General features: G+C 33.0%; 3 protein-coding genes across 5 annotated transcripts; 2 read left to right on the plus strand and 1 right to left on the minus strand.

Moving 5' to 3' along the window:
- Positions 1-9406: 9406 nt before the first annotated feature.
- Positions 9407-10449, plus strand: LOC103494102 (oleosin G). The gene has a single exon (XM_008455140.3). The coding sequence runs from the start codon at positions 9524-9526 to the stop codon at positions 10160-10162; it is 639 nt and encodes a 212-aa protein (XP_008453362.2). The 5' UTR covers positions 9407-9523; the 3' UTR covers positions 10163-10449.
- Positions 10450-11606: 1157 nt separating this feature from the next.
- Positions 11607-16615, minus strand: LOC103494101 (uncharacterized). The gene is made up of 7 exons (XM_008455139.2): positions 15766-16615; positions 14789-14926; positions 14079-14419; positions 12891-13635; positions 12709-12805; positions 12569-12623; positions 11607-12085 (listed from the first exon to the last, which is right to left on the minus strand). Exons 1-7 carry the CDS (start codon positions 16289-16291, stop codon positions 12023-12025), a joined length of 1965 nt encoding a protein of 654 aa, XP_008453361.1. The 5' UTR covers positions 16292-16615; the 3' UTR covers positions 11607-12022.
- A 2424-nt stretch (positions 16616-19039) lies between these two features.
- On the plus strand, positions 19040-25161 carry LOC103494100 (uncharacterized). 3 transcript variants are annotated; one of them, XM_008455134.3, is made up of 7 exons: positions 19040-19648; positions 21262-21399; positions 21763-22103; positions 22537-23281; positions 23373-23469; positions 23555-23609; positions 24744-25161. In XM_008455134.3, the coding sequence occupies exons 1-7, from the start codon at positions 19138-19140 to the stop codon at positions 24804-24806; spliced, it is 1950 nt and encodes a 649-aa protein (XP_008453356.1). In that variant the 5' UTR covers positions 19040-19137; the 3' UTR covers positions 24807-25161. The 3 variants fall into 3 exon arrangements, with proteins under 3 accessions (XP_008453356.1, XP_008453358.1, XP_008453360.1); XM_008455136.3 differs by having other exon boundaries at positions 19041-19648; positions 21262-21387; XM_008455138.3 differs by lacking the exons at positions 19040-19648; positions 21262-21399 and adding an exon at positions 21407-21572.
- The last annotated feature ends 567 nt before the right edge of the window (positions 25162-25728 follow it).

A 25728-nucleotide genomic window follows, 5' to 3' on the forward strand; every position in this document is an offset into this window, starting at 1 on the left:
TGCAATAGTATATATGTAAAAAATCAAAGAAAATACTAATCGAATCGAGAAAAAAATGAAGAAAATGATACAAAACAAGGAGGAGAAAAAACTGAACTATATGTGTCACTAAATACCAATTATTGTATATATACATATGTATATACTGATAACTTCATCTATGTATGTAGTGATATATAATGAAATTCAACTAAAATTTATGTATTATTGAATATATGTAATAGTATATATTCAAAACCCTAAACCCTATATATGTAACAAATCACATAACATAAATATTCAAAACCCTAAACCCTATATATGTAACAAATCACATAACATAAATATGGATAAGATGTATATATCTGATAAATTACATAATAGAAATAGATATTGTTCACGAAATAAAATGTATATATTGTTCACCAAAATTTTACTAAACAAAAATATGAATAAGATGATCAGAACATGCCGTAATTATTGAATATATGCAGATTAGTATATGAATTGAGTAAGAAAATATTACAGAACATGACAAAAAAATTTGTGTATGTATTATTACATATATGCAATAGTATATATGTAACAAATCTCAAAACATGGTGTCAAAAATCAAAATAGGAGGAACATTACCGGAATATATGTTACGAAAAGAAAGAAGAAAGAACAAATTTTTGAAGAAAAAATTTTTTTTGAAGAAAAAAATATATGCTACGATACGAAAGAAGAAAGAACAATTTCTTTTTAAGGAAAAAAATATATGCTACGAAATGAAAGAATAAATAATATACGAAACAAAAAATAAAAGACTAACTGTATCACAAGAAGCAAATTGGAAGGAAAGAAGAAATAACGATCTTTTTTCGTAATAGAAATCGGAGAAGAATGTCGCCGCTGAAATTGATGATCGTGATAAAATAACTTTTGGTTGGGTATGAAATTGAAAATATTTATTTTGTAGGATAATTAAAAATATTTTTACCATATAAGATAATAATTCATACCATATTTAAATCATTCAAAAGGTAATAAATATTACATTAATACATACAAATATATATGTAATAATTGTGGAAGTTACAATAGATATAGTAAATGTGGTTGTTGATAATTAAGAAAAATATTGTTCAAGATAATTTCGGTAATAAGTTAAATTGACCATTATTTTGTGAGAAATGTTAGCCCATTTAGAACTTTTATGAAATATATTAGAAAGAAATGTTCAGTGTATAATATTAGGTTACAATTTAAACTATTATAGTTGAAAGCCCTTTTTTCTTTCTTTCGGCACATTCGAAACTAATAGGGGTATTTAGATATAAAATAACATATTCAAAACTTACTCAAAATTATCTAAATTTAGGGATATTTTTTATAGTTGTAAATATAATAATTAGATTCAAAATAATTAAGTATATAGTAATATTTTTTTAAAAAATACAAATATAACAAAATCTATCAAAGTCAATTATCAATCATGGTGCAAATATTAGTATGTCACCAATAAACATATATCATTAATAGACTTTGTTGAACAAGAAATTTAAGCAAATTAAATCGTGCCACGTCATCACAGCAAAATTATGATGATTATAATTTGATTGGATTTGAGTAGTCAAATTTCTTCATTTCCAATCTAGTTCAAGCCCCTTATAAAAATTTGGGTCAAAGAAATACTGGACCTAAACCCGCCAAACAAGTGAGCCCGAGCCCGAGCCCACCAGGTGCATGGGTCTAAGCCCATGCCCAACAAACAAATGGATCCAAGCTCAAGCTCAACAATCAAATGGGCCTAAGTCCAAGTCCAACAGTCAAATGGGTCAAAGCCCAAACCCACCTAAAGCCCATGGAAATTCTCTATAAATAGAGACATTCCCATTTATTTTGAATATCTTTGGTTCAAAGAATAATTGAAGTTTCAAACTTCTAAAAGCTCTTAAGACGTGCAAGTTCTTATCAACTTTGAGATCATCATCTTCTGAAAGATTGAAGACTTGGAAGATTAAACTTTCCTTGAATGTCAGAAGATTGAAGCTTACTTGCAACCACAACTTGAAGATAAAAAAGTTCTAAGTTTTAATTTTTATTTGAGAGAGCATCAAAGAAGTACATATTAGAGGTTGTATCCATAACACTACATAAATCAATATACAAAGTTCAATCTCACGAATTACATTTCGCCTGAAATCTCGTGGGAACAGATTTTAACATATTTACAATTATTTTAAAATATTGTTATATACTTAATTATTATTTCTAAAGTTGTAACATTCTTTTTAAAAAAAATCAAATATAGTAAAAGTTATCGAAATCTATCACTGATCAACGATATAAGAGTCTATCGTCTTTCACTGATAGACTTTGTTATATTTTCATTTTATAAAAATGTTATTATATACTTAATTATTATTCTTAAAATTATTATTTATTATAATTACTTTTTGCAGGTATATTTTCGTATATTGTTAAACCAATAAGATTTTTAAAATGATTTTCAATTATTAACTTAAAAGCTCCTTTCTATAAAACAAAAATTTTAAATGCTTTAAAAAATATATACTTTTTAAAATCACTTTAACTAAATCAACATGACTTAGTTAAAGTGATTTTTATATATTGTCAAAGTACCAAACAAAAAAAATTCCTAAATATATCTTTATAAACATCATAGGTGATAACATAGCACAAGTGTGGTATCGGAAGTTTTTACTACGTCTGTTTTTCTTTTATTAATATATGATTGTATTAACACAATTTAGTTACTTACAACATACTTTAAACAGTCAACATGAGCTTAGCTCAACTAATACCTATATGTACTCAAGAACAAAATGTGTCGGATTCAGATCCCCACTCTAAATTGTATTACAATACCTTTTAAAAAAAAAATCCCCACTCTAAATTGTATTACAATACCTTTTAAAAAAAAAAACATTTGCACTAAATATATTTTAATCTACAAAGTCAAACTTTTTAAATTTAAGATGGTAAAAAAAAAAGGATAAAAAATTTATTAGAAATAAAATTAAGTTGAGGAGAAACCATACAATTGGCTAAGATTTAACTACCTGATTTGAAAGAATATTGAAATTTCATCTTTGCTTTTAATATAAACCCAAATTTGATTTCAAATAGAAAAACTAAAGTGATACGAAAAATAAAATAGTCAAAGCTAACATCTCCATCAAAAACTAAAATCTTTTGTTTACTTTGTCAAAAAGAAAAAAATAGAAAGTTCTTTTATCGTCATGATAGAAAAATAAACCATACATTGCAATAGAAAGTTTTAATTGTATCTTAATTAGTTGAACTGTGTCTATGTCTAAGTCGATGATATCAAAGTCGATAATATCAGTGTTAAAATTAGTAAATCGAAAAATAAATTGTTTTTTTTAAATTAATTACTTCTTGCTTAATTACTCACGTTTTATAGAATCTTTGGGGGCAATGGATTAATGGAAGGTAGCCTACCATTTCCTTTTGGGTTTCATCCAAACTTTCCATTACAAAAAACTTGTTTGGTTACCTTCCACAAATTTCCTTTACTATTAAAATATTTTATTTATATAAAAACATATTTTGATAAAGTTTTGTCCATGTATCAGTAGCCTTCTAAGAATAAGATAGGCAGGTCGATTTATGAAAACAATATCTAAAAATACTCGACAATATATGACAATGAAAGTGACTACGACTTATTATATGTGAACTACTAGAAATATCTTGTTTTATTCTTTTCTAATTATGTTTCGTTATATGAGTTTATCGAATATTTCTATATTTCATTAATTAAGAATCATCATCAATAAACGATTTTTGTTGTTTCATGGTATTAGAGCCCATTTTTGTTATTTCATTAATACAAAAATATTCAATAAATTTTTTACTTCTAATTGAGAATAATCATCAATAATCGATTTTTGTTGTCCTAACAAGTGGTATCAGGATACTATTGCTTCATTGGCTTCTTACTGATATGGGGGTCCTACAAAGGTAACCCACTATTCTTCATTGTGATAAAACCGAAGTGCTATTCAGATTGCACACAATGATGTATTTCATGAACGAACAAAGCACATTGAAAATGATTGTTATTTTGTTCACCATCATCTCTAGAGCAACACTTTCCATCTTCAATCTATTTCCACCACTGACCAACCAATAGATATCTTCACCAATGCCCTTCATTCTTCTCGTTTCACTCGATTACTTCACAAATTCAAAGTGGTCTCTCATCTACCACCTTGAGCTTGAGGGAATGTGTCGTATTTAGAGTATCTTTAGAGATATTATTGTAGAATTATCCTTATAATTAATTTGCATATTCTTTCCTTAAGCAACTAGTTATTTGTGTATAATAAGGCTTATATACTAATATTCGATAAATTTTGGGTTAGTACTAGAAAATTTTAAATAAAAATAACTAAAACAAAAAACGTTATTTCAAGTATAACTAAAAAGTTTGCCAAGTCCAACTTCAAAAGTCAAAACCAAAGACCTCTTTTTTATTTTTCAAACTAATTACTAGTCAACTAATTTCCATCCTCCTTCCATTTCCATCACTCTTTATAATCAATCATTCTCCCAATGAATTTCAATTTCACATTTCAAAACTCCCCCCCATAAATCCACAATGCTCTTCTCCACTCCCGAACATCCTCCCACCCCCGGTTCCGGCAGGTCGGCGAACACCCCATCCACCGGCCTCCGCCGCTCCCTCACAGCACTAGCAGCTCTCTGCGCCAAAAAAGCTGCCCTACTCACCAAAAAACTTAAATCCAAGCCGAGTCAAGACCACCCGAGTCACCCAAGTTACCCGAGTCCGAGGTCACCATTGGCTCGGCCGAAGAAGATGCTGAAGACAATAAGTCAATCGGCGATGAATTTGGTTCACAAGAAAAGGACCGGCCGACAGGAGGAGGAGGAGGAGGAGGAAGAAGAAGAAGAAGAAGAAGAAAAGTGGGGCCAGGGTGGGGTATGGCAGGGGAATCTTGATGGGGGACAAATGTCAACCGTTGGATTTTTCGGGTGCAATTTATTACGATAGTAACGGCCACAAGATGGACGAACCTCCTCTACGTTCGCCACGTGCCAGTCCTTTACCCGGTTACCTCCTCAGAAAATCTCAACCCTAAACCATTGTCATTTTATTATTATTATTTTTAGTTTAATGTATTTTTAAATTTTTATTTAATTGTAAATTTTTTTGGTTAAATTAGATAAATTTAGCTGATTGTTTTTAATTTAATGTGTGTGTTCATTTCTAGTAGTAAATTAGACTTTAACATACCTAAAACCATCATCTTTATCTTACTATTAGTCGATTGTGTATGATCGTCTATTTTTGTAATTAGTAGTGGATGTAGTGATAATTCGAAGTCTCCTCGATCTTGTATCTATATGTACATTCATTGCAATAATATAAATATTAGAAATGTTTGAATAGTTCAATCCTCGTTCATCTGTTACATTCTCTCTTATTAACTTTTCAGTCTTTCTTCAATTTCTTTCTTAGTTAAGGTGAGAGACAATTTTTATCTTTTCCTAAATTATCAAAATTTTATATATTTATTTATTTATTTCAAATTAGAATCATATTTTGGAATTATTACTTCAAGAGAATTATTATATCGAATTTTAAGTAAAACCCTTATGAATACATTTTTTTTATTTGTTTGCAATTATTGTTTTTTAAAGAAAAAAAATATTAATTTATGATGATTTTAGTATTATGATACAATATATTATTAATTGTATGTGTATTTGTCTCTAATAACATTCTAAGTAATCTTAAATTCTTGTACCAAAAGATGAATTTAAAAGTATAAAACATGGAGGAAAAAAGTCATTGTACCTTGGTGGGGCCATTAAAATTATTCTATGGAAATATTTTTAGTCTAATTTTCTTTTCAAAAATGTCAACACCTTATGAATATAAATAATGCAAATATGGTTTTCTTATATATAAAAAAAGTGCATTTTAGTCATTGTCACATTCACCAAGGACATAAGCTATGAACCCTTCAAACATTCATTTTTCTTTTGAACCATAAAAGGTGATTCATTTTTTGGGCATAAAGACTTCAAAGAGTCAACAGTTTATATAATTAAATTAAAAAAAAGAGAGAGAGAGAAAGAAAAACTTGAAATGCATTATAGTTTCCAAGACGTGGACGATAACGTTGGTGTGTTTATGGACTAAAATACGATATTGTTGTCACATCAATTAATAATTATATTATATTAATTTGATAAACTGTATCAACTTTAAAACATACGGGTGACTAAATTTTTTTATCTTCTTTCGAATTACAACATACTGATAGGTAGCATGTATTTTGTGTTGGTCGAACTAAACTCATATTGATAGTAGAAATTTTCTATTTGACTTTTTTAGTACAATTAATAGGAGTATGAAATTTCAATACCTTCAATAATTTCCTCTAATAACCCAATGTGTTATGTTACATTTGATGAATAAGTATATTTTAAATGATTTTCATTCAAATATGAATCATTTCTTTTTCAGTTAACATTTTCCTAAGTGATACAAATTTTAAACTTATTGATGGTTAGTACATACATTATATTAGTTAAACTGCGTTTTTTTTTTCTTTTACTATGTAAAGACATTAATTAAAAGTGGGTATTGTAATAAGTATTACGCAAGGGATTGAGTATGAAAATAAGGTTAAGTTTGTGAAAGTAATTGTTTAACACATATATTTGTATACCTTTTGACCAAAACCATGATCATGCATGCTTATGAAAGGATATGGGTACTAAAGTTAGACCCAGTCATATGTGTTATATATATATATATTACTAGAAACTATAAGACAAGTGGACCATTATTTTACTAGGTAATATATATAAGATTCAAACCTACCATTTTTCAAAAAGTGGTTGTGATTCACCTTTTTTATTTTGTTATTTTCAAAAGTTCTTTTTACAGTTGAAAAATGTATATGATATAACGCTTTTTTATACAAGTGCTTTGGACCTTTTCTAAACTAATAACACATATGGAAATCTGGAATGTCAACAACAATGTGCCTACAATAATGTACAAGACCAACCTGAGGTAAATAGCCTAAATATTCAATTGGGACTTTTGACCTAAGAAGTTGTAACATCTTTTCGATCAAGAAGTTGGAGGTTTATGTCTATTTGTCTTTGAAGTTTCGAAATAAATATTTTAGTGTTGCCAATTCCATGGAAGCCAAAATTTCCTAGAGAAAAGAGAATTTGCTTGTTTTCGATTTTGGGTTTAGCTAAGGGTCGTAATTTGACAGCCTGATTTGATCGATCACATCATTTTGTTCATTCATCTCCATCGACTGGTTGGAAATATACGACGGCAGATGGAAGGGTTGTTGTGTTAGAGTGAAGATGGAGTTTGTTTGGACGACATGGCTAATATATTGTTAAGGTTAGGTCAGACGTCATTACGTAACGGTTTCATAAGCATTCCATTCCATTATACTTCATAAATCTCAAACGTCATGTGCTAAAACTACACTTTGCCCTAAAATAAATTTTAGATGGCATCGTCTTGTCTTTGTCTGTAGCAGAAAGAAACAAACAAGAAGAAAGGAAGAGGAAAATGGATAAGAATTTAGATAAGTAAGAGAAAGGGAATATTATTATTAGTATATACAAACTTTAAATTATTTTCATCTCGGGAATCTGAACTCTCTTTATATTTCTCTTTCTTTTTTATCTTATTTCTGTCTGTTGGAGTGATGATTATGGATGAACTTTGGGAATTTAAACTCTTTTACTTTACTTGGAAAAAGCATACATGCACACTCACACATATATACTTTAATGTAGTTAGCTCTTTGATTTAAAATTTATAGTTTTCATCAATTAATTGGTAGATGTTCATATAATTTTACTGTTATTGATTTCATTTCTAAATGTAGCAAAGATTTATACAAAATATAACTTTTGTTAACACTCACTCTTTCCTAATAACATCCACTTTTAGCTAATTAATATAAAAATAATTGTAATGTATTTTTTAAAAAAGTATTAATAGAGATGATAAATGAGTGAAAACTAATTTAACTATTTTAAGGTAATTAATATAATTTTAACATTAAGAACTTGAGTGAGTTTGCAGTCAAAGGTTAAAAGATTAAAGGTGAAACTTAGGAACAAAACTTAAAAGACTCCAACACTAGACCTTTAAACTTGGGATCTAAAAAAATCAGTTAATGTAACTAAACTCTATCATTACCTCGATTAAGTTTATCTATCGATCTTTAATAGGGTTAACACGTTTTGTTTTCTATTTTATTTCTGTTTATTTTAGAGGTCTTTTCAAAAATATAATATACGGGCAAAATATTTATACAGAACTAACAATTTCGAAAACAGAAAAAATCCATAAAACTCACAATAAAAAATACTAAAAATGTCTGGTTAATGTCTGTTAACTACGCCATCAACAATGCACGCAAATATATTATATTTGGTATACGATCGTTTAGATTTTGCTATTATTTGTACAATATCGTTTAGATTTGGTCGTAACGATTTATTTTTTCAATTCTATCATTTAATTTGGTTACACAATCGTTTAGATACCGAAAATTTTCAAGATTCTTTTGCTATAGGATCATTTAGATTTGTTTAGTTTATTTTTTTTCAAGATTCGTTGTTACATGATCGTATAGATTTGCCTACTTCAATCTAAATGAAGAGAAAAAAAAGAAGCACTGTAGAAAGAAATCAGATTTGGTTACTCAAATCTAAACGAAGTAGAAAAAGAATAGGAAAATAAGAAAGACATTAAAAGAAAACACAACGAGAAAAAGAGAATAAAAAAGGAAGGAAAAACGACAAAAAAAATTCCAGACAAAAAAAAACATATTGACAAGTTTGAAATATTAAAAAATAGATAACTCTCTCTTAACATAGACGTAATATTTACGTCTATTTTAGTAGTTTGTTATATTTATAAATATTTATCTTTATTTTAATAAATTTCTATTATATTCTTCTAGATAAAGTGAGTAGAAAAAAACTTAAAATTATATTTAATTATATTTGAAAAAGACGGCTTATGTTATTTTTGCATGTACAACCTTTTTTTTAATACATCAAATTTTATTCACATTTTAAATTGATTAGTAGTACATCTAAAATTTAAATTGCTTATAGTTATAACCTTTATAGTTTAGCTCATGAGTTTGTTCTCATTTCTCGTATTACATTGATGATTACTAGTAGTAAATTTAAGAAAACAAAGTAAGTTACAATTAGCTAATTAAAAAGAATATATATATATATATATATATATATATATATATATATATATATATATATATATATATATATATATATATAGTAAAATAGTAAAATATGCATAATTTCTCAAATTTTCCAAAAAGCATAATTCATTCTAAAAAAATTTTAAATTTAAAGAGGTGGTGTGATCTTATTAAATCTATCAAATATCATGATGAATTACATAATTATATAATGGAGAAAAAGAAAATAATTTTCTAAAAAAGATTGAAAGAAATGGTCAGCCATGGGAACCCATATTTGTAGGCCGTATAAATCTCTATTCCAACCACGTATATTCCTTGCATGTCCTATCCTCTCCCCACCTGTCCTCAAAACCCTATACTCACTCTCCAATTTTCTTAATCGATCCTTCTCCATTTCCTCACTACAATATTCTTTCCCTTTTCTTTCTCTCACCTTAATTATACCCATGGCCGACGACCGCCCTCCCTCCGCCGCCACTCTCCTCCGCCGCATCCAACACCACGCCCCTAACTCCCCTCAACTCCTCGGCTTCCTCACTCTATTCATCTCCGCTTCCATTCTCATCTTCCTCACCGGCCTCACTCTCACCGCCGCCGTCCTCGCCTTCATTTTCCTCACCCCCTTCCTCCTCCTCACCTCCCCCATTTGGCTCCCCGTTGCCTTTTTCCTCTTCCTCGCCACTGCCGGGGTCTTGTCCCTCGCCGGTCTTGCACTTGCCACAGCTGCGGGATGTTCGTGGGCTTATAAGTACTTTAAAGGCATGCACCCACCCGGATCGGACCGGCTCGAGTATGCGAGGAGCCGAATCTATGACACGGCGAGCCATGTGAAGGATTATGCTAGAGAATATGGTGGGTATTTGCAAAGTAAGGTGAAAGATGCTGCTCCTGGAGCATAATTTCATATCATTTATCATTATATATAATTTTAGTACTTGCGGCTATATAAATTCATATTTTGGTTTTCTTTCTTTTTGTTCCTCGCGGCTTGTTGAGATCAAGCTGAGTTGTCTGAACTGGTTTTGATTTGTATGTTTTTGTTTTTGGGTTTCTATATGATAGTTAAGAGAAAGGAGGAGATTTTTGGTATGTTGTATTGTTATATGCATCAGAATAATTCTAAACACCATGACGGATTATTCTTTTTTTCTTTCTTTTAAATAAATTGAGATTGTAATCAAACAGAGATCATCTTTTCCTCGAGAACGACAGATTTGATTAGAGATATTCATCATGAGATTCGTTGCCCATTTCTATTTACAAGAAATGGGAAAGGGGAGGACTCTCCTTTGGGTTCCAATATCATGAGATTCATAGGTTCGACCCTATACTGACCTGCTATCAATATCACTAGATAGAGTGTATTCGTGGTCCGGTTTGGAGCTAAAACCGGACCAAACCGAAAAACGCAAAAAACAAATAAATAATAATAATAAAGTTCCGAATAAATATAGATTAAATTATTAAATCATTCTGTACAATAATGTTTGAGAGTTTATCAAAATAATTCAAAATAATTCCTATAAATTAGACTTATACTCTAGTTATATATTTAATTATTATTGTTATATTTATTTTATTAAAAAATCGGTTCGGTTTTAGAATTAATTTTAAAAACCAATTTAATGTCTTAAATTGAACCAAATTGCATACCAATTGATTTCAATTTAATACCAATTGAATTCTATTGAAGTCTAAACATTTGGAAATAATTGTGAACATTTGAACTATATATTATTAGGTTTATTTTCATATTTATTACATTTATTCTAGGGGTTCTTTGAATCATAGTTATTATACTAAGTGGTACTCAATAGGAGATATGTTGGAGTAATTTAAAAAAAAAATTGGTGTTTTTCATACCATTTGTTTGACTTTTTAACTTAAAAATGATTTTGTTCCATCAAAATTATCAAAGAGTAAGTGATTTTGAATGATTTACTTATCATCCAAGATGGGGAATCTCAAGTACCAAAATTGTAGTTGTGAAATTCTATTTGGTTCTTCCCTATTGCGAGTAAACCCTATAAAAATAGGGATTGGAAAAATGCGAAGCTAAAGTACAAAAGTATTATCGAAGCAACAAAAAGGATTTTGATTTCGTAGTACAAAAGAATTATTGAAACTTTACTATAAATCATTGCTTGCCCCTATTTTGCACTTTTTATTTATTTGTCAAATTGAGAGTGTGTTTAGGCCTTTCATTCACAACTATTATGATCTCATTCCAAACAAACTCAACTATCATAATTAAGAGAATTTTTTCTATGCTATCATGTGGATGTTTCAGTAAATTACTCATTTCAAGTGGGTGTTTCGGTCAACCAAATAAAAATACTGACATAAATTAAACTTTTTCTTTCAAATTTCTTGTTCATTGAATCAAATAAACCCCACAAATTTCAAGACTTATTTTTTATGTTCCTATGCCAAAATCAACTTTCAAACATAAGTTATTCTCCTCAAAAAGGCACTTCGAAGACTGTAAGGGGAGGCGTCAACCTTCATATTCTCCTCAAAAAAACACTTGGAAAACTGTAAGGAGAGGCGTCAACCGCATTTTTAGCTAACTGTTAATCTACCAAAATCAGAATTTGAAAAGAGTATCCAAAGAATAGAACTAAGGTTGTATCAAGATGATTCAACAAGTGTGTCCTCGCAGCATGCTTAGGCTACTTCTTGCACGATCACTCACATGGAACGAGCATCAATCAGTCATCCTCAGCTTCTTTCCAAATGAGGAGTCCTTCTTGACCTCCTTATATCCACAGGTGCTCTCTCCGATACTCTCGCACAATCACCGGCACGCTTGTAGGTGGGATCTACGGTTCAAAACAATAAGAAACATAACTTTTCCGTCCAGGCTGCAAAACCCTGAACTTTCAGCTTCTCAATTCTGACCACTGAAGTTCTGTCTTCTCTTACGTGAAAAAAGAGTGAAAGTATACAGAGAGACAAGGGAGAGATGGTAAAAGGGAAGACGAAGTGCAGAGAGAAGTTGGAGTCAACAAAAGAAACTAGACTATAGACGTACATCAGATTTAATTTTTAAAAACTAAATAGTAATTGAACGAGGAATAAAAAACCGTTTTTCAAGGAATAAAAAACCATTAAAAGCTGATATTTTTGGTATGCTAAAATAATTTTCTGAAATTTAGAACAGCTTTTAAGAAAAACGTATCATGGAAATAGACGTACGAAAAAAACAAGATGCACAAAGAATTTAACCCCTAAAGTACAAGCAGCAGGAATAATGGCATGGATCTGAATAAGTGCCTAAGGAAGGTATATGGAGCTAAACTCACCATCCCATAATCTGTGACAATCATCGAGATGTAATCAGAAGGTGTAGCGTCATACCTGGAAAAATACAACAGAGTTAGAATACATCACTTTCAGGTGTAATAACGAGCAATAATCTGAATACGGCATTCTGTTCATTTACATTAAATTTAGAAGTTGCAGTTGTTCTTTAGCAGCCAAATCATCTAGATAATTAATATCCTTCCTTTCGGGAACCTTTGAGATAGTATCTGGATCACCTGCACAACATTTGAAAATGCTCAGACATTGTCCCTCGTCCCTTTCTACAGGAAGGAAATACAGGAGAAGATAATCTTAACATACCTAATTCGTTGAAACATATTGAGTCAAGCTGTACTCTTTCATGAAATTTGTAGGCTTCGCAGCAGATTAAAACTGGAACATGGAATGCATTAGCAACCATGGCAACAGCTGCAGTTCCTACTCTTGAATAAACAGTTCCGTTAGATAATACTGCAGCAGCCCCTAGAAAAACTCGTGTTACTTCGTGCATCATGTAAGAAATGGCATTTATATGAGTGTATGTGCAATTTAGGCCCCTCGCTATGAGCCTACGAAGCAATGCTTTCCCTTCTTGTTTTGGACGTGAATCCACCACCACAACGCGGAATTCTTTTCCTAGCTCATGAGCATATAATATAAGCATCTCTACAGCAGATGATGATCCATATGTGAGTAAAACATCTCCATCCCTGATTTTAGTAGCAGCATGTCTAACTATGACCTCATCTGCAATTATGATCTTTTCATTGATAAAGCGATTGATATCTGAGCAAAGTGTAGCTTTTACTTCGGATTCCGGAAGATTCAGTGGCAATTTGGCAATGCGGTTTTTCAAAAACCTAATTGCATTTCCCATGCTAACAGACAGTGGCCTGCACTCATTGAAGAACGACACATAGCTACCTATTTTTGCAGTTAAATCTCTACCCAGAGACTTCTGTGGCGGAGTTGAGTAGTCTTTGATGGCCTGTTGAAATGCATGAAGCATAGCAATACAACGAGCATTGCCTCCACATATGTCTCTAGCCATATATTGCAAACCAACCTGATAAAGTATAAATATGCGACTAAATTAGATGAAAGCTAGTCAGCTAATTTATCATTCATATAATAAATTTACCATAAGCATATGAGACAATTAAATAATTATTTCACCAGAAAAAGAAGAAAATATTGCTTGCTTATAAAGAAGCCATACATGCAAATTAACACGTTGTAATGCATGAAGGCCAATAAAAATAATCGTTGCCATTGATCATCATCAAAATGGGATACGAAGCTATGAGTTCTCTTTTGAATTGGGAAGAGTAAGAATCTTGTTGAGGTTTTTCATTCTGGGGGACTTCCTATTTGTATTCATCTTCAAGTCTGTACAGACCATGCCATTAATCCAAGTTTCCATGCTTGTCCTAATTTCCAGTGCACCACTCCCCCCCCCCCCCCCCAAAAAAAAAAAAAAAGAAAAAAAGAGAACAGAAGAAAAAACACCTTGTAAACTGCAGGATGAATGGAATCGAGTTGAAAAAACTTCGATACGAGATCAGGAAGCTGAGTTCCCTGCTCGTATTGTGGCAAATGGCGAAACAATTCAACCCTATTTCTAGCTTCAGTTTGGTTGAAAACTGCTCGCTTTTTAGCCTTTTCTACCCTGCTTTTATCATCAAACTGCAGTCGTGGAGGGGGAGCATCTTTCTTCCTTTCTTTGTCAAGTGTGCGATCACCTCCTCTTTTGTCAGTAGGTGCAACTGAAGGTGCAGCAGTGCTATCTTTCATAGCTGCAGGCTGCTTCACAGCTTTACCAGAAGCAGCACCCGACTTATTTGCCTCACCTTTTATTTAACCAATGAACCATAAATCAAAAAATAATTAAACATACGAACTAGTTACTATATCAAGCTCTTGAAAATTTTCTACAACATAAATATCCCAAGAAATAGAAAAAGGATAATTATTAGCATTAATAACCAAATAGTGGACATCGGCTAATCCAGGTATTAGCAATTTTAAGATCACAAGCCAAGGGGTTACCAATATCTATATATACTTCAACTTATCGACGCACTAACTTGAATCCACTAAACCCTCCACAATTCCTAGCTCATAAGGGTGCTTCCTTACTAGCCAGATTCAATTTCTGAAGAATTAGCACTGCAATATACCTACTGGTACAACTAAAATGATTGAAATGGAAATTGAACCTTTTGCAGAGACTTTTGCAGCTCGTTGTGCCTCCTGTAGAGCTCGTCTTTCAGCCTTTGTTGTTTTTGCCTTCAGGGGTTTAGAATTTGGTGGTGGTTGTCTATTCTGTACCTCCGTGGATGGCCCTCCAGTCTTTTCTGCAAGAGCAATAAGAATAAGAATAAGAAATCAATAATCCAGTGATAGATTCATGTAGAAGTTCATTCTATTTCCCCCTTTCTAATCCCTGATTCCAAAAAATATTTTGAGTCTCAAGATCAATGGAGTTCAAAATGGAGTATTATAGCCACACCATGCAAGCATTTCAGAATCAGAAAGAATTGACAAATTCCAACCCAAGGTGGAATAGTTAATAAAGTTCTGCTAGTTTCATCGTTAATATCATAAATAATAGAAAACGAGCACAAAAAAACACTCCAGTTGGCAAGGATAGCAGCCAGGAACAATAACAGAAATGTTTAGAAAGGGAACTAATTGAAAAAGAAGAAAAAAAACCATAGCCAGTACAACAAACAATAAAGTCCCTCGCCTCCCATCACGATCCCAGTTTCTTTCAACCCATGTACACCAAAAAAATAGCTTTTAACACCGCTGAACCAAGAAATTCAGACCTTCAATCTGAAGAGATGGGCGTCAAAAGAATTGTTCAATGAAATTAGGAGAGCTTCTAGGCAACGCCAGTAAAGACTGAGTGTATCCAAACAAAAAAGAAGACATCAAATGGATTCAGTAAAGTGCGGGAAATGAAAACACAGCCACAAGCCCCATCTTCCAATTGATATGAAAAAGAAACGAGCAGCAAAAAGCGTAATAATGATATGTATAAAGTCAATACAGCATTAAAATGCTGTCACTTAAAAAGAAAAGTACACCCCCAAAATTGGCACAGACTGAACAAATAACACTCCCCCTGCATCAAAGGACTAAGGGGGAAAGAGTTTAATAAACTCCATTCAACAAAGAAATGCAACATCACCTCCAACTCCAGCAGGCTTATTAGTTTCCAACGTCTGAAGAGGCACCACCGCCTGCGAGTTCTCCAACGACTTAGCCCCCATGTGGATTCCAACCCCAGGAAAGCTCGAGGCAATCTTCCCAGAACCACTCCGCCGATGCCAAACGGAGTTGGAAGAATCCTCAGACATGTCGAGCTCTTCATCCCCAGTTCTACTGGAAGGAGACGCCATAGGGGATGTCGCAAGCAGGGTCTCGGAAGGGTTATAGCTGCCAACAGGGATCTGATCGGTGGAATTCCTCCAATTGGCAGGAGCAGGAACAGGAAGAACAGCAGAACGTGATGCAAGATTGTCGGAGAGATGACGGGGAGGGGGAATCATGACGGGAGACAATGAATTGGTGGGAGGAGAGAGGGATTGTTGAGAAGGGAGACAATTGGGGGGACCGGAGAGGGAACGGTCGGGGGAATTAGGAGCGTCGAGAGTGAAGAATCCAACCTGACGAACTTTGGGGTTGACGATGCGGGAGCCACGGCGAGCATCCATGAAGAGTTAACGATGGAACCGGGAATAATTTGGCATGGGAAATACCAGAATCCACAAACTGCAATTGGGAAGAGAGAAAGAGAAGAAGTGGGTTTACTGTAGAAATGAGAAAGAAAAAAAATAGAAAAAGAAGTGAAATTGGTTGCTTGATCTTATGAAGCGTCGGCCATAGGCAACTGAATTGGAAGAAGTAGATGAAGAAAGATGCGCTTAGAACAAAATCCCTTTCACTATAAGAATCCAATTAATTTATTATTGACCCAATCGCAAAATGTTCGTCTCTAGCCCTAACTTGCGTTAACCTTTCGTTACATCTCCTCGTTTATAATAAATATTTTAATTTTAGGTCAAGTTTTCATTGGTGTGGCTATGTGATACCTTTATTTATATTGTTATCCAATAAACAATCTTTCATAATCTTTTTTTTTTTTAATTTATTTTTCATTTATCACATAAAATTTTCAAACTTTTTTTACATCATTTCAAAGATAATAAACTATTTACAAAATATAACAAAATTTATTCGACTCTCGTATTCCCTTCAACAAATTATATGTACAAGATTCTGTTTATAAAATTGGGTTTGTTTAGTTCTCTTTAACTATTATTTAATTTTTGAAATTTGGACTTGTTTTCTTATAATTATTTTTTTATGGTGGTTTTTATCTTTTCATACTTAAATTTTTAACCGGATTTCAAAAATGAAACTAATTTTTGAAATATAAGGTATTCGTAACTATTTGTTTTACGGATTTTGAAAATCAAAGCTAATACTTTTTCAATTTCTTACTATGGCTTTTATCTTTCTTTTATAAAATAGTTGAATTCTTAGACTTTAAAAACAAAAACATATTCGTAAAGTTTAGTAATTGTTTGGATTTTTAGTTAAGTTTTTAACACTAATTTCATCTTTTTTTTTTCTTTTTTACCTTTTATCTATTTTTCAATAGTCGAGAAATTAAAAAATTAAAAATAGTTTTTAAAATTTGACTATGACTTCATCTCTTATACTTAAATACAATCATAAGAAAATAGAGAGAAATTAAATATGTTTTAATTTTCAATAGTCAAAACTTAAAAAAAATGATTACAAAATTGGACCTTAAAAGCTTTTTTCTTTCTTTTTCTATTAAAAATATTGGATTTGGTTTTTAAAACATCGGTAAAAAGAAGAAAACAATTTCGGGGGTGAAATGTGTTGGAAAAACACTTTACTTTTATTGCCACTTCTCCTATCTTACATGTATCTAATACGAATGAATAAAGTAGATTTCCCTTTAAAAAAAAAAACTAGTAAACTAGCTATCATAATCTTGAATGCTTATAATCAATAATAGCTACAACGAGTTCTCGTTAGTAATAAAAGGAAATATAGAGAACAAATTGGTCACTTGAAAGGACAACCAATTACCTAATGTAATGTCAATACATATATATATATATATATATATATATATATATATATATATATATATATAACTCTAGAATGAATCTACATCATCTATAACAAAGATCCTCGTATCAATAGCACATTATTAGAATTTCAATTTGATTGAAACCACGAATCAACCTCATGGATGATGGATATTTTCTATCTTGGTAGGAAAACCCACAAGAACAAATGACAATAAAAGAAAAAAAAGGTCTAATGATTTTAGTATACCTCTATTGAAAACAGAGAATATGGAGAGCTAATCCCTCAAACACTTTAACCCTAAATAGTGTAGACATCAATAGATGTATATCTAAACTTATCGTGGTCTATCGATTGAAGGTAATTTTTTTTTATATTTGTAAATAATTTTAGCAATTTTTTCGTTGAAAACAATTCTCTATATAAAAACCTACGTTCCATTTTAGGAAAGTTTGCACAACCCTACTCTTAGAATGAATGTTTTGAAAATGAAATTGTTATCGAATAAAAGCTTGGGTTAATTTTCTTTTTCTTTATATAATCTTCAAATAACCAAATAGTTTCGTAAGAATATATTTGAAATTTCATGATTTTAAAATGATTAAATCACTTTTTCCATTTTTAGAATTACTATATGCTGTAACTAATTACAGTAACATCAAAATAATATTTATAAGTATAATATCAAACATTAAATTATTTTAAGTGATAAAAACATGTGCTAGTCTAGTATATTCCATAGACTATAATGTAATCATAAATTTTAAAAAACCAGGTAGATAAAATATTAAAATTAGGGGTAAACATCAATCGGTCAAAGTCATTTTTCCAATCAAATAGCCATCGAAACGACTATGATCAGTTTAGTAAATATTCATACCAACCTTGACCATAAAGAAGTACAATCAAATGGTTGGTTGGTCGATTTAAAACTTTTGAAATTTTATAAAGTTTTGTCAGTTTGCAATTTTCCTAGATCGACATCAACCGAACTCTTCCTTATCTTCAACTGATCACCTTCAATTTAGTCAATTTTGATCGATGGGCTCGTTTTTCGATATGCTATACTTAAACATAGTTAAACCAATGTATCATGAAATATAAAAGTGGCCAGAGAAAAAATTGTATTAAAAACAACAACACAATTAAAATGTAATAGGAATTACAAACCAACTACTCATTCAATCTTGTAGTAGAATAGAATATTCATAAAAGTAAGTAAAAATAAACATAGGATATAAACTTCATATCCATATATGGTAAAAAAAAAGAGATAAACTATAAAACAAGATTGCATGAGACATTTTTAGAAAAAAGGGAATAAATAAACAAAGAAGAGTAAAATCATAGCTTTTGCGAGCCAAAAGGATTATAGACAACGGACTTACTTACTTCCTTCCTTCACTTGTCTTCTTCTTCTTAACCCAACTCCATGGATGCTCGCCGTGGCTCCCGCGTCGTCAACCCCAAAGTCCGTCAGGTCGGATTCTTCACTCTCGACGCTCCCAATCCCCCTGGCCGTTCCCTCTCCGGTCCCGCCGATTGCACCCCTTCTCAACAGTCCCTCTCTCCTCCCTCCAATTCCTTGTCTCCCGTCATGATTCCCCCTCCCCGTCATCTCTCCGATAACCTCGCCTCTCGCTCTGCCGTTTTTCCTCTTCCACCTCCCGCCAATTGGAGGGATTCCGCCGATCATATTCATGTTGGCAGCTATAACCCCTCCGAAATGCTTCTTGCTACTTCTCCTTCTGGTAGAATTGGGGATGAAGAGCTGGATATGTCAGAGGATTCTTCCACCTCCGTTCCGTATCGCCGTAGTGGTTCTGGGAAGATTGCCTCGAGCTTTCCTGGCGTTGGAATCTACATGGCGGCTAAGGCGTCGGAGACTTCACAGGCGATGGTTGTTAACACGGTGGAAGCTAATAAGTCTGTTGGGGTTGCAGGTGATGTTGTATCGCTTTGTTGGATGGGATTTAATCCTTACGTCTTTCCTCTTTTTTCGTTGATGCCGGGGGGATTGGTTTTGTTATTGTCTCTGCTAATTTTGGGCTTGTGCATTTCTGTTTTGAGGTACATCGTTTTAATGGAGTTTTGACTTTTTAAGCATCTCATTATTACACTTTTTGCTGTGCATTTGTTTTTTCGTATCAATCGGAAGATGGGGTTTGTGGCCGTGTTTTCACGTCCTGCACTTTACTGAATCCGCTCGATCTTTTGTTTGCATACAACCAGCATTTACTAGCGTCTCGTCTACTAGAAGCTCTCCTAATTTCATCAAACTTTGATGGTCAAAAATTTCATGGTTCAACGGTTCTAACTGCTAGAGCTAATCTTTGGTATATAGGATTCGAAGAAGCTTGCATTTTTGAGTTTGGAGGGGTGTCTTAGGGACTTTAGTGTTTTTTGTTCAGTTAGCTCCCTTTCTAAACATTTCTTTAATTGTTCCCTGGCTGTTATCTATCCTTGTCAACTGGAATGTGTTTTTGAACTTCTTGTACTTTTTGAGGGAATATCCTGTCTTCTCCTTTACTTGTTTTTTGTATGTAATGAATTTTTGTTTCTTATCATAACAGAAAAGAAAGAAGGAAAATGGTTTTGTGTATTTTAAGGCCAAGCTATTTATAAATAGAAGAGTGGAATCTAATTTCAGTTCCTAAAATCCTCAAAACTAATCCCAGATAACTTCCTATTGAGGCCCTTAGCCAAACTCCCAGTCTAAATACATTTAAGTTATATTTTGAATTTTGATCTTGATATCACTTGTAAAAGACTTCTCATTTATTGCTAGACATTTGCTATTTTTGTGGGTTTACTTTGCTGAGCTAATTTTTTTTTTTTTTTTTGTCAATTGTGCTAATGCATCACAAATGCAAGTTAAGGTTGATGGAGTCAGAAGTAAAGGGTCTGGTTTTAATTTGTGAAAAATTCTTTAATTTAAATGTTTTGTATGGGCTCTTTTAAGGTTATAGATTCAAATAAAACTGTTACAGCAATTGAGCTTTTGATGATAAATTATTGTAGGCCGGCGGTTGTCTTGTGCAACTAGTTCCTTCTTCTTTTTGGAGAAATGTGTGTGTGTGTGTTGTGGGGGAGGGGGGGTTATCAAGAAGAAAGGGAGAGAGTGGAGGGAACTGTATTTTGTTGGGGTCTTCTGGAAGAAAGGAGTTGGATATGAAAATATGTTGGCAAACGTTGGAGCCAATAGAAGAGAAGCTTTCTGAATGTTGGGTGGTTATAGACCCAGACACTTGCACACACCAGCCTATTTGGGTTGGTTAATTTTCTTATTTTTCCTTTAAATGTATGTGTAATAGTTGTGTCCTGTCCTCTAACTTCAGCTCGATATGATGATGCCCCCCCCCCCCCCCCCCCCGCGTAAGAAATTACCTTTTCCCCCTTTTTCCAAGAAATCCATCAGTATCAATGGAGTTTAAAATATGGTACTATAGTCTATAGCCAGACCTCCGTGCAAACATGTTAGAATCAGAAAAGAACTAATGAAAGATTTCTTGCATTGGGATTATTGATTTCTCATTTCTACTGCTTTGCCATGCAGAAAAGAATGGGGGGGCTTCCACAGAGGTACAGAATCGTCAGCCACCATCAAATTCAAAACCCCTAAAGGCAAAAACGACAAAGGCTGAAAGACGTGCTCTACAGGAAGCACAACGAGCTGCAAAAGGTTCAGCCAATGGTTAAATTCCAATTCAATCATTTTAAATGTGCCAGGAGCTATATTGTAGTGCTCGTTTCTAAAAAATGCAAATCTGGCTAGAAGGAAAATTTGTTTGGAAGCTAAGAAACGTAATTTTGTGCATAAATTTGAGTGCCTGTAGATGTTGACTCCTTTCCTTGGGGGCTTAAAAGGTTCTATTTCCTGAACTAGCTAATTGCAATTTTTTAACTGGTTGCTGTATTCGGTAACAAATGCTAGTAATTATCCTTTTTTCTTTTCTTTGGATATTTGTGTTGTAGAAAAGTTTCAAGAGCTCATAAAGTAACTAGTTAATATGTTTATTTACTTATTGATAATGTTCTGTTTTTTATTGGTTAAAAGGTGAAGTGAAGAAGTCAGGTAACACTCCTGGTAAAGCTGTGAAGCAGTCCTCGACTATGAGAGATAGCACTGCTGCACCTTCGGTGGCATCTACTGACAAAAGAGGAGGTGATCGCACACATGATAAAGAAAGGAAGAAAGATGCTCCACCTCCACGAATGCAGTTTGATGATAAAAGCAGGGTAGAAAAGGCTAAAAAGCGAGCAGTTTTCAACCAAACTGAAGCTAGAAATAGGGTTGAATTATTTCGCCATTTGCCACAATACGAGCAAGGAACTCAGCTTCCTGATCTCGTGTCAAAGTTTTTCCAACTTGACCCCATTCATCCCGCCATTTACAAGGTTTGTTGTGGTAGGAAGGGGGTAACTAGCTAATACTGTTTATAATTTACTCTTGACTATAGAAGATCTTGGATTAATGGGGTAATTTGTCCACACTTTGAAGAGTCCACCAAAATACACAGCATCTACAACAATTCAAATTAGAAACTCATAGCTTCTCCCTATTTGATTAGGACTTCTATGTTTTTTTTTTTTTAAAATATTTATTTACAATCTCTCATTGCTTATTTATGATAATAGTTATATTTTTATGGACTTCTATGCACTTACACCCAATTATTTGCTTCTTCTTAAGCAAAAGATCATATTGTTTCTTGATGGTGGTGAAATAATTAATTAATTGTTCCGTATGGTTGTGGTTAATTTATAATATGGATGACAAATCTGATGACTATTGTTTGTCTAATCTAGTGCCATACCTATACTTTATCAGGTTGGTTTACAATATATGGCTGGAGATATATGCGGAGGCAATGCTCGTTGTATTGCTATGCTTCATGCATTTCAACAGGCCATCAAAGACTACTCAACTCCGCCACAGAAGTCCCTGGGTAGAGATTTAACCACAAAAATTGGTGGCTATGTATCATTCTTCAACGAGTGCAGGCCACTGTCTGTTAGCATGGGAAATGCAATTAGGTTTTTGAAAAATCTCATTGCCAAATTACCATTGAATCTTCCGGAATCTGAAGTGAAAGCTACACTTTGCTCAGATATTGATCGCTTCATTAATGAAAAGATTATAATTGCAGACGAGGTCATAGTTAGACATGCTGCTACCAAAATCAGGGATGGGGATGTTCTTCTCACATATGGATCGTCATGTTCTGTAGAGATGCTCCTATTATATGCTCATGAGCTTGGAAAAGAATTCCGTGTTGTGGTGGTGGATTCCCGTCCAAAACTAGAAGGGCAAGCATTGCTTCGTAGGCTCATAGGGAGGGGCCTAAGTTGTACATACACTCATATAAATGCTATCTCTTACGTGATGCACAAAGTAACACGAGTTTTTCTGGGGGCTGCTGCAGTATTATCTAATGGAACTGTATATTCAAGAGTGGGAACTGCAGCAGTTGCCATGGTTGCTAATGCATTCCATGTTCCAGTGTTAATCTGCTGCGAAGCCTATAAATTCCACGAAAGGGTTCAGCTTGATTCAATATGTTTCAATGAATTAGGTATGTGTATTATTATGTTATCTTCTCTCACATTTCCTTCCAGAAGAGAGGGACAAAGGACAATGTCTGAGCAATTTTTGATTTCCTGCAGGCGATCCAGATGCTATCTCAAAGGTTCAAGGAAGGAAGGATATTAATCATCTAGAAAATTTGGCTGCTAAAGAACAACTGCAATTTCTAAATTTGATGTAAATTGAAGAGTATATATGAATATGATAACTAGTTATTGTACCTCAAAGTGATGTGTTCTAATTTTATGTGGTACTGTTTCAGGTACGATGCCACACCTTCAGATTACATCTCAATGATTGTCACAGATTATGGCATGGTAAATTTGGTTCAATCTCTCTCTGGCACTTGTTCATATATATACCTGTATTCCTGCTTGTTGTAACTTGGATGGTAGTCTTGTTATCTCTGTCTTCCCTCTCCTTCCCGTAAGGTTAAATTCCTTTGTAACCTAACAATTACCATTATCAGTTTGTTTTAAACTGTTTTCAACATTTCATTGGAATTTAGAAAAGCAAACAAGCAGTTGTAAGTAATGAATACGATATGACAATTAAAACTGAACCTCCACTTATCTCCATATTGTCCATTTTTTGCAAAAAAATTTCATGGCTTTGCTTTTGAAACTATCCAAATTGCCTCGTACCAATGAAAATAATTGTCCTCACATATGTTCCAAATCTCTTCCCTAACCATTGTGGGACTTTCTTTGGACCTAACAAGTTAAAGAGCTATTAATCTTTTTTACTCCTACAGTTTCTTCCGTTAACTTTCCTCTGTATTGATTCTAACTTCACTCAGCTTTTCTTCTTCCTCTTACCTGTACATACATTTTTACCATCTCTTTATAGTCTCTATGCACAGCCATACGCCTTTCTATATGTAAGAAGAGATTGATTTTTCTCTTGCATTGACCTTTCTCTTGTGGACTATTATGGATTGTTATTGACTTTGAACATGGACCAAAGCTAGGTGGACTATTTTGGGTAGTTTTAAGAAAAGATGAGACAAATGCCATTGATCAGTACTTGGAGAAATTTCCTTTGTGGAGTGAAATTTGTCCTGCAGCTTATTTTGAGTAGGGGATTCTTTGTCCAAGGAGGCTATTGATTGCGCTGTTGCAGAAAACCCTAAACTAAAATGACATCTAGCTAGAGTCTACGGAAGATTGACTCATGCGGTTGTTTTCGGTCCATATGGCTTCTTTTCGTGTCTGAAATCAGACTTACGTTTGGGATAATTTCTTTTAGGTTAAGCAAACTAAGCTCTGGTCCTTTTAACTGTTATAAGATCATCCATGTCCATTATGGATGCCACTTTGCTCTGTCATCAATTTATTATTTGTTTGATGACTGCTGATTCTTGACATCTCAGTGGTCAGAAATGGAAAGTAAAATTTTTGGGTTTTGCAGCCATTTGAGTAAAAAATAAATCTCTCTGTTCTGTAATGTAGATCCCACCTACAAGTGTGCCGGTGATCGTGCGTGAGTATCGAAGAGAGCACCTGTGGATATAAGAAGGCTGAAAATAACCCTTCATTTGGAAGGAAGCTTATATCTTCTACAAGGATGAATGATAGATGTTTGTTGCATTTGATCGTGCAAGAAACAGCCGAAGCATGCTGCAAGGAGTTTTTTCACCTTGATGCAACCTTTTATTAATGCCATCCTGGTTTCAAATTTTGATTTTGGTAAGTTGACAGTTAGCTAAGAGTGCGATTGTTATCTCTCCTTACAGTTTTCCGAGTGTTTTTCTGGGAAAATGTATTAATGGCAGAGTAAGGCTGAAAGTCGTTGTCAATAGGAACATAAAAAATAAATTTGTGGAATTTATTTGAATCAATGAATGAGATTTTGATTGTTCCTTTATTAGATTACAGTAGCGTAGTAGAGCATTTGTGTGTGTGTGTGTGTGTGTTTTCCTTCTTGTAATAAGTTTAGTTCTGTAATATTTTGCTTGTATTTAGCTTTTAATACGCGTGCTTATAGTTTAATAAATTACTAATGGAAGTTGAAGTTTGTTCTTTTGATAAGTTTTATGTCTTTTGGTGAATGATATTTCTGCTTTTCTATGTTATCCTCTACTGTCGCAAGAAATTCATACATTGGTCTTGACCACTCTAATTTAGAAATGTTGTTGGAGCTGAACTATGCATGATGTTTAAGTTATTTATGACTTCAAATAAGCACAGAATTACTTATCTTTTGAAGTTGTCGATAAGTGGCTATTTATAAGGCCCTTACTTGCACCCATTTGGGAATGTGCGTAAATACTAGCAATATCAGAATGAGTGTGGCCCTCAAAGTTGCAAAGTATCAATGGCGAGTTTGTGGTTTGATCATTTTCCTTTGGTGAAACTCTACGAGCTTCGAGCTCAGCTAATTGATATAAAATTTGACTTTTCCCTCTTAGGGACAAGTGTTCTTTTGTGAAGACCT

The sequence above is a fragment of the Cucumis melo genome, chromosome 2 (genome assembly GCF_025177605.1).
Source record: "Cucumis melo cultivar AY chromosome 2, USDA_Cmelo_AY_1.0, whole genome shotgun sequence".
Classification (NCBI taxonomy): Eukaryota; Viridiplantae; Streptophyta; class Magnoliopsida; order Cucurbitales; family Cucurbitaceae; genus Cucumis; species Cucumis melo.

Excerpts from the sequence above, each read along its gene's own strand:
- LOC103494102 (XM_008455140.3), top strand. The coding sequence starts at position 9,524 with ATGGGAACCCATATTTGTAGGCCGTATAAATCTCTATTCCAACCACGT.
- LOC103494100 (XM_008455134.3), top strand. The coding sequence starts at position 19,138 with ATGGATGCTCGCCGTGGCTCCCGCGTCGTCAACCCCAAAGTCCGTCAG. Across the intron at positions 23,282-23,372 it reads AATATGTTTCAATGAATTAG|GCGATCCAGATGCTATCTCA; the intron begins GTATGTGTATTA and ends GATTTCCTGCAG. Across the intron at positions 23,610-24,743 it reads TTGTCACAGATTATGGCATG|ATCCCACCTACAAGTGTGCC; the intron begins GTAAATTTGGTT and ends TCTGTAATGTAG.
- LOC103494101 (XM_008455139.2), bottom strand. The coding sequence starts at position 16,291 with ATGGATGCTCGCCGTGGCTCCCGCATCGTCAACCCCAAAGTTCGTCAG. Across the intron at positions 14,927-15,765 it reads TAAGCCTGCTGGAGTTGGAG|AAAAGACTGGAGGGCCATCC; the intron begins GTGATGTTGCAT and ends TTGCTCTTGCAG. Across the intron at positions 12,806-12,890 it reads AATATGTTTCAACGAATTAG|GTGATCCAGATACTATCTCA; the intron begins GTATGTTAAGAT and ends AATGTTGTGCAG.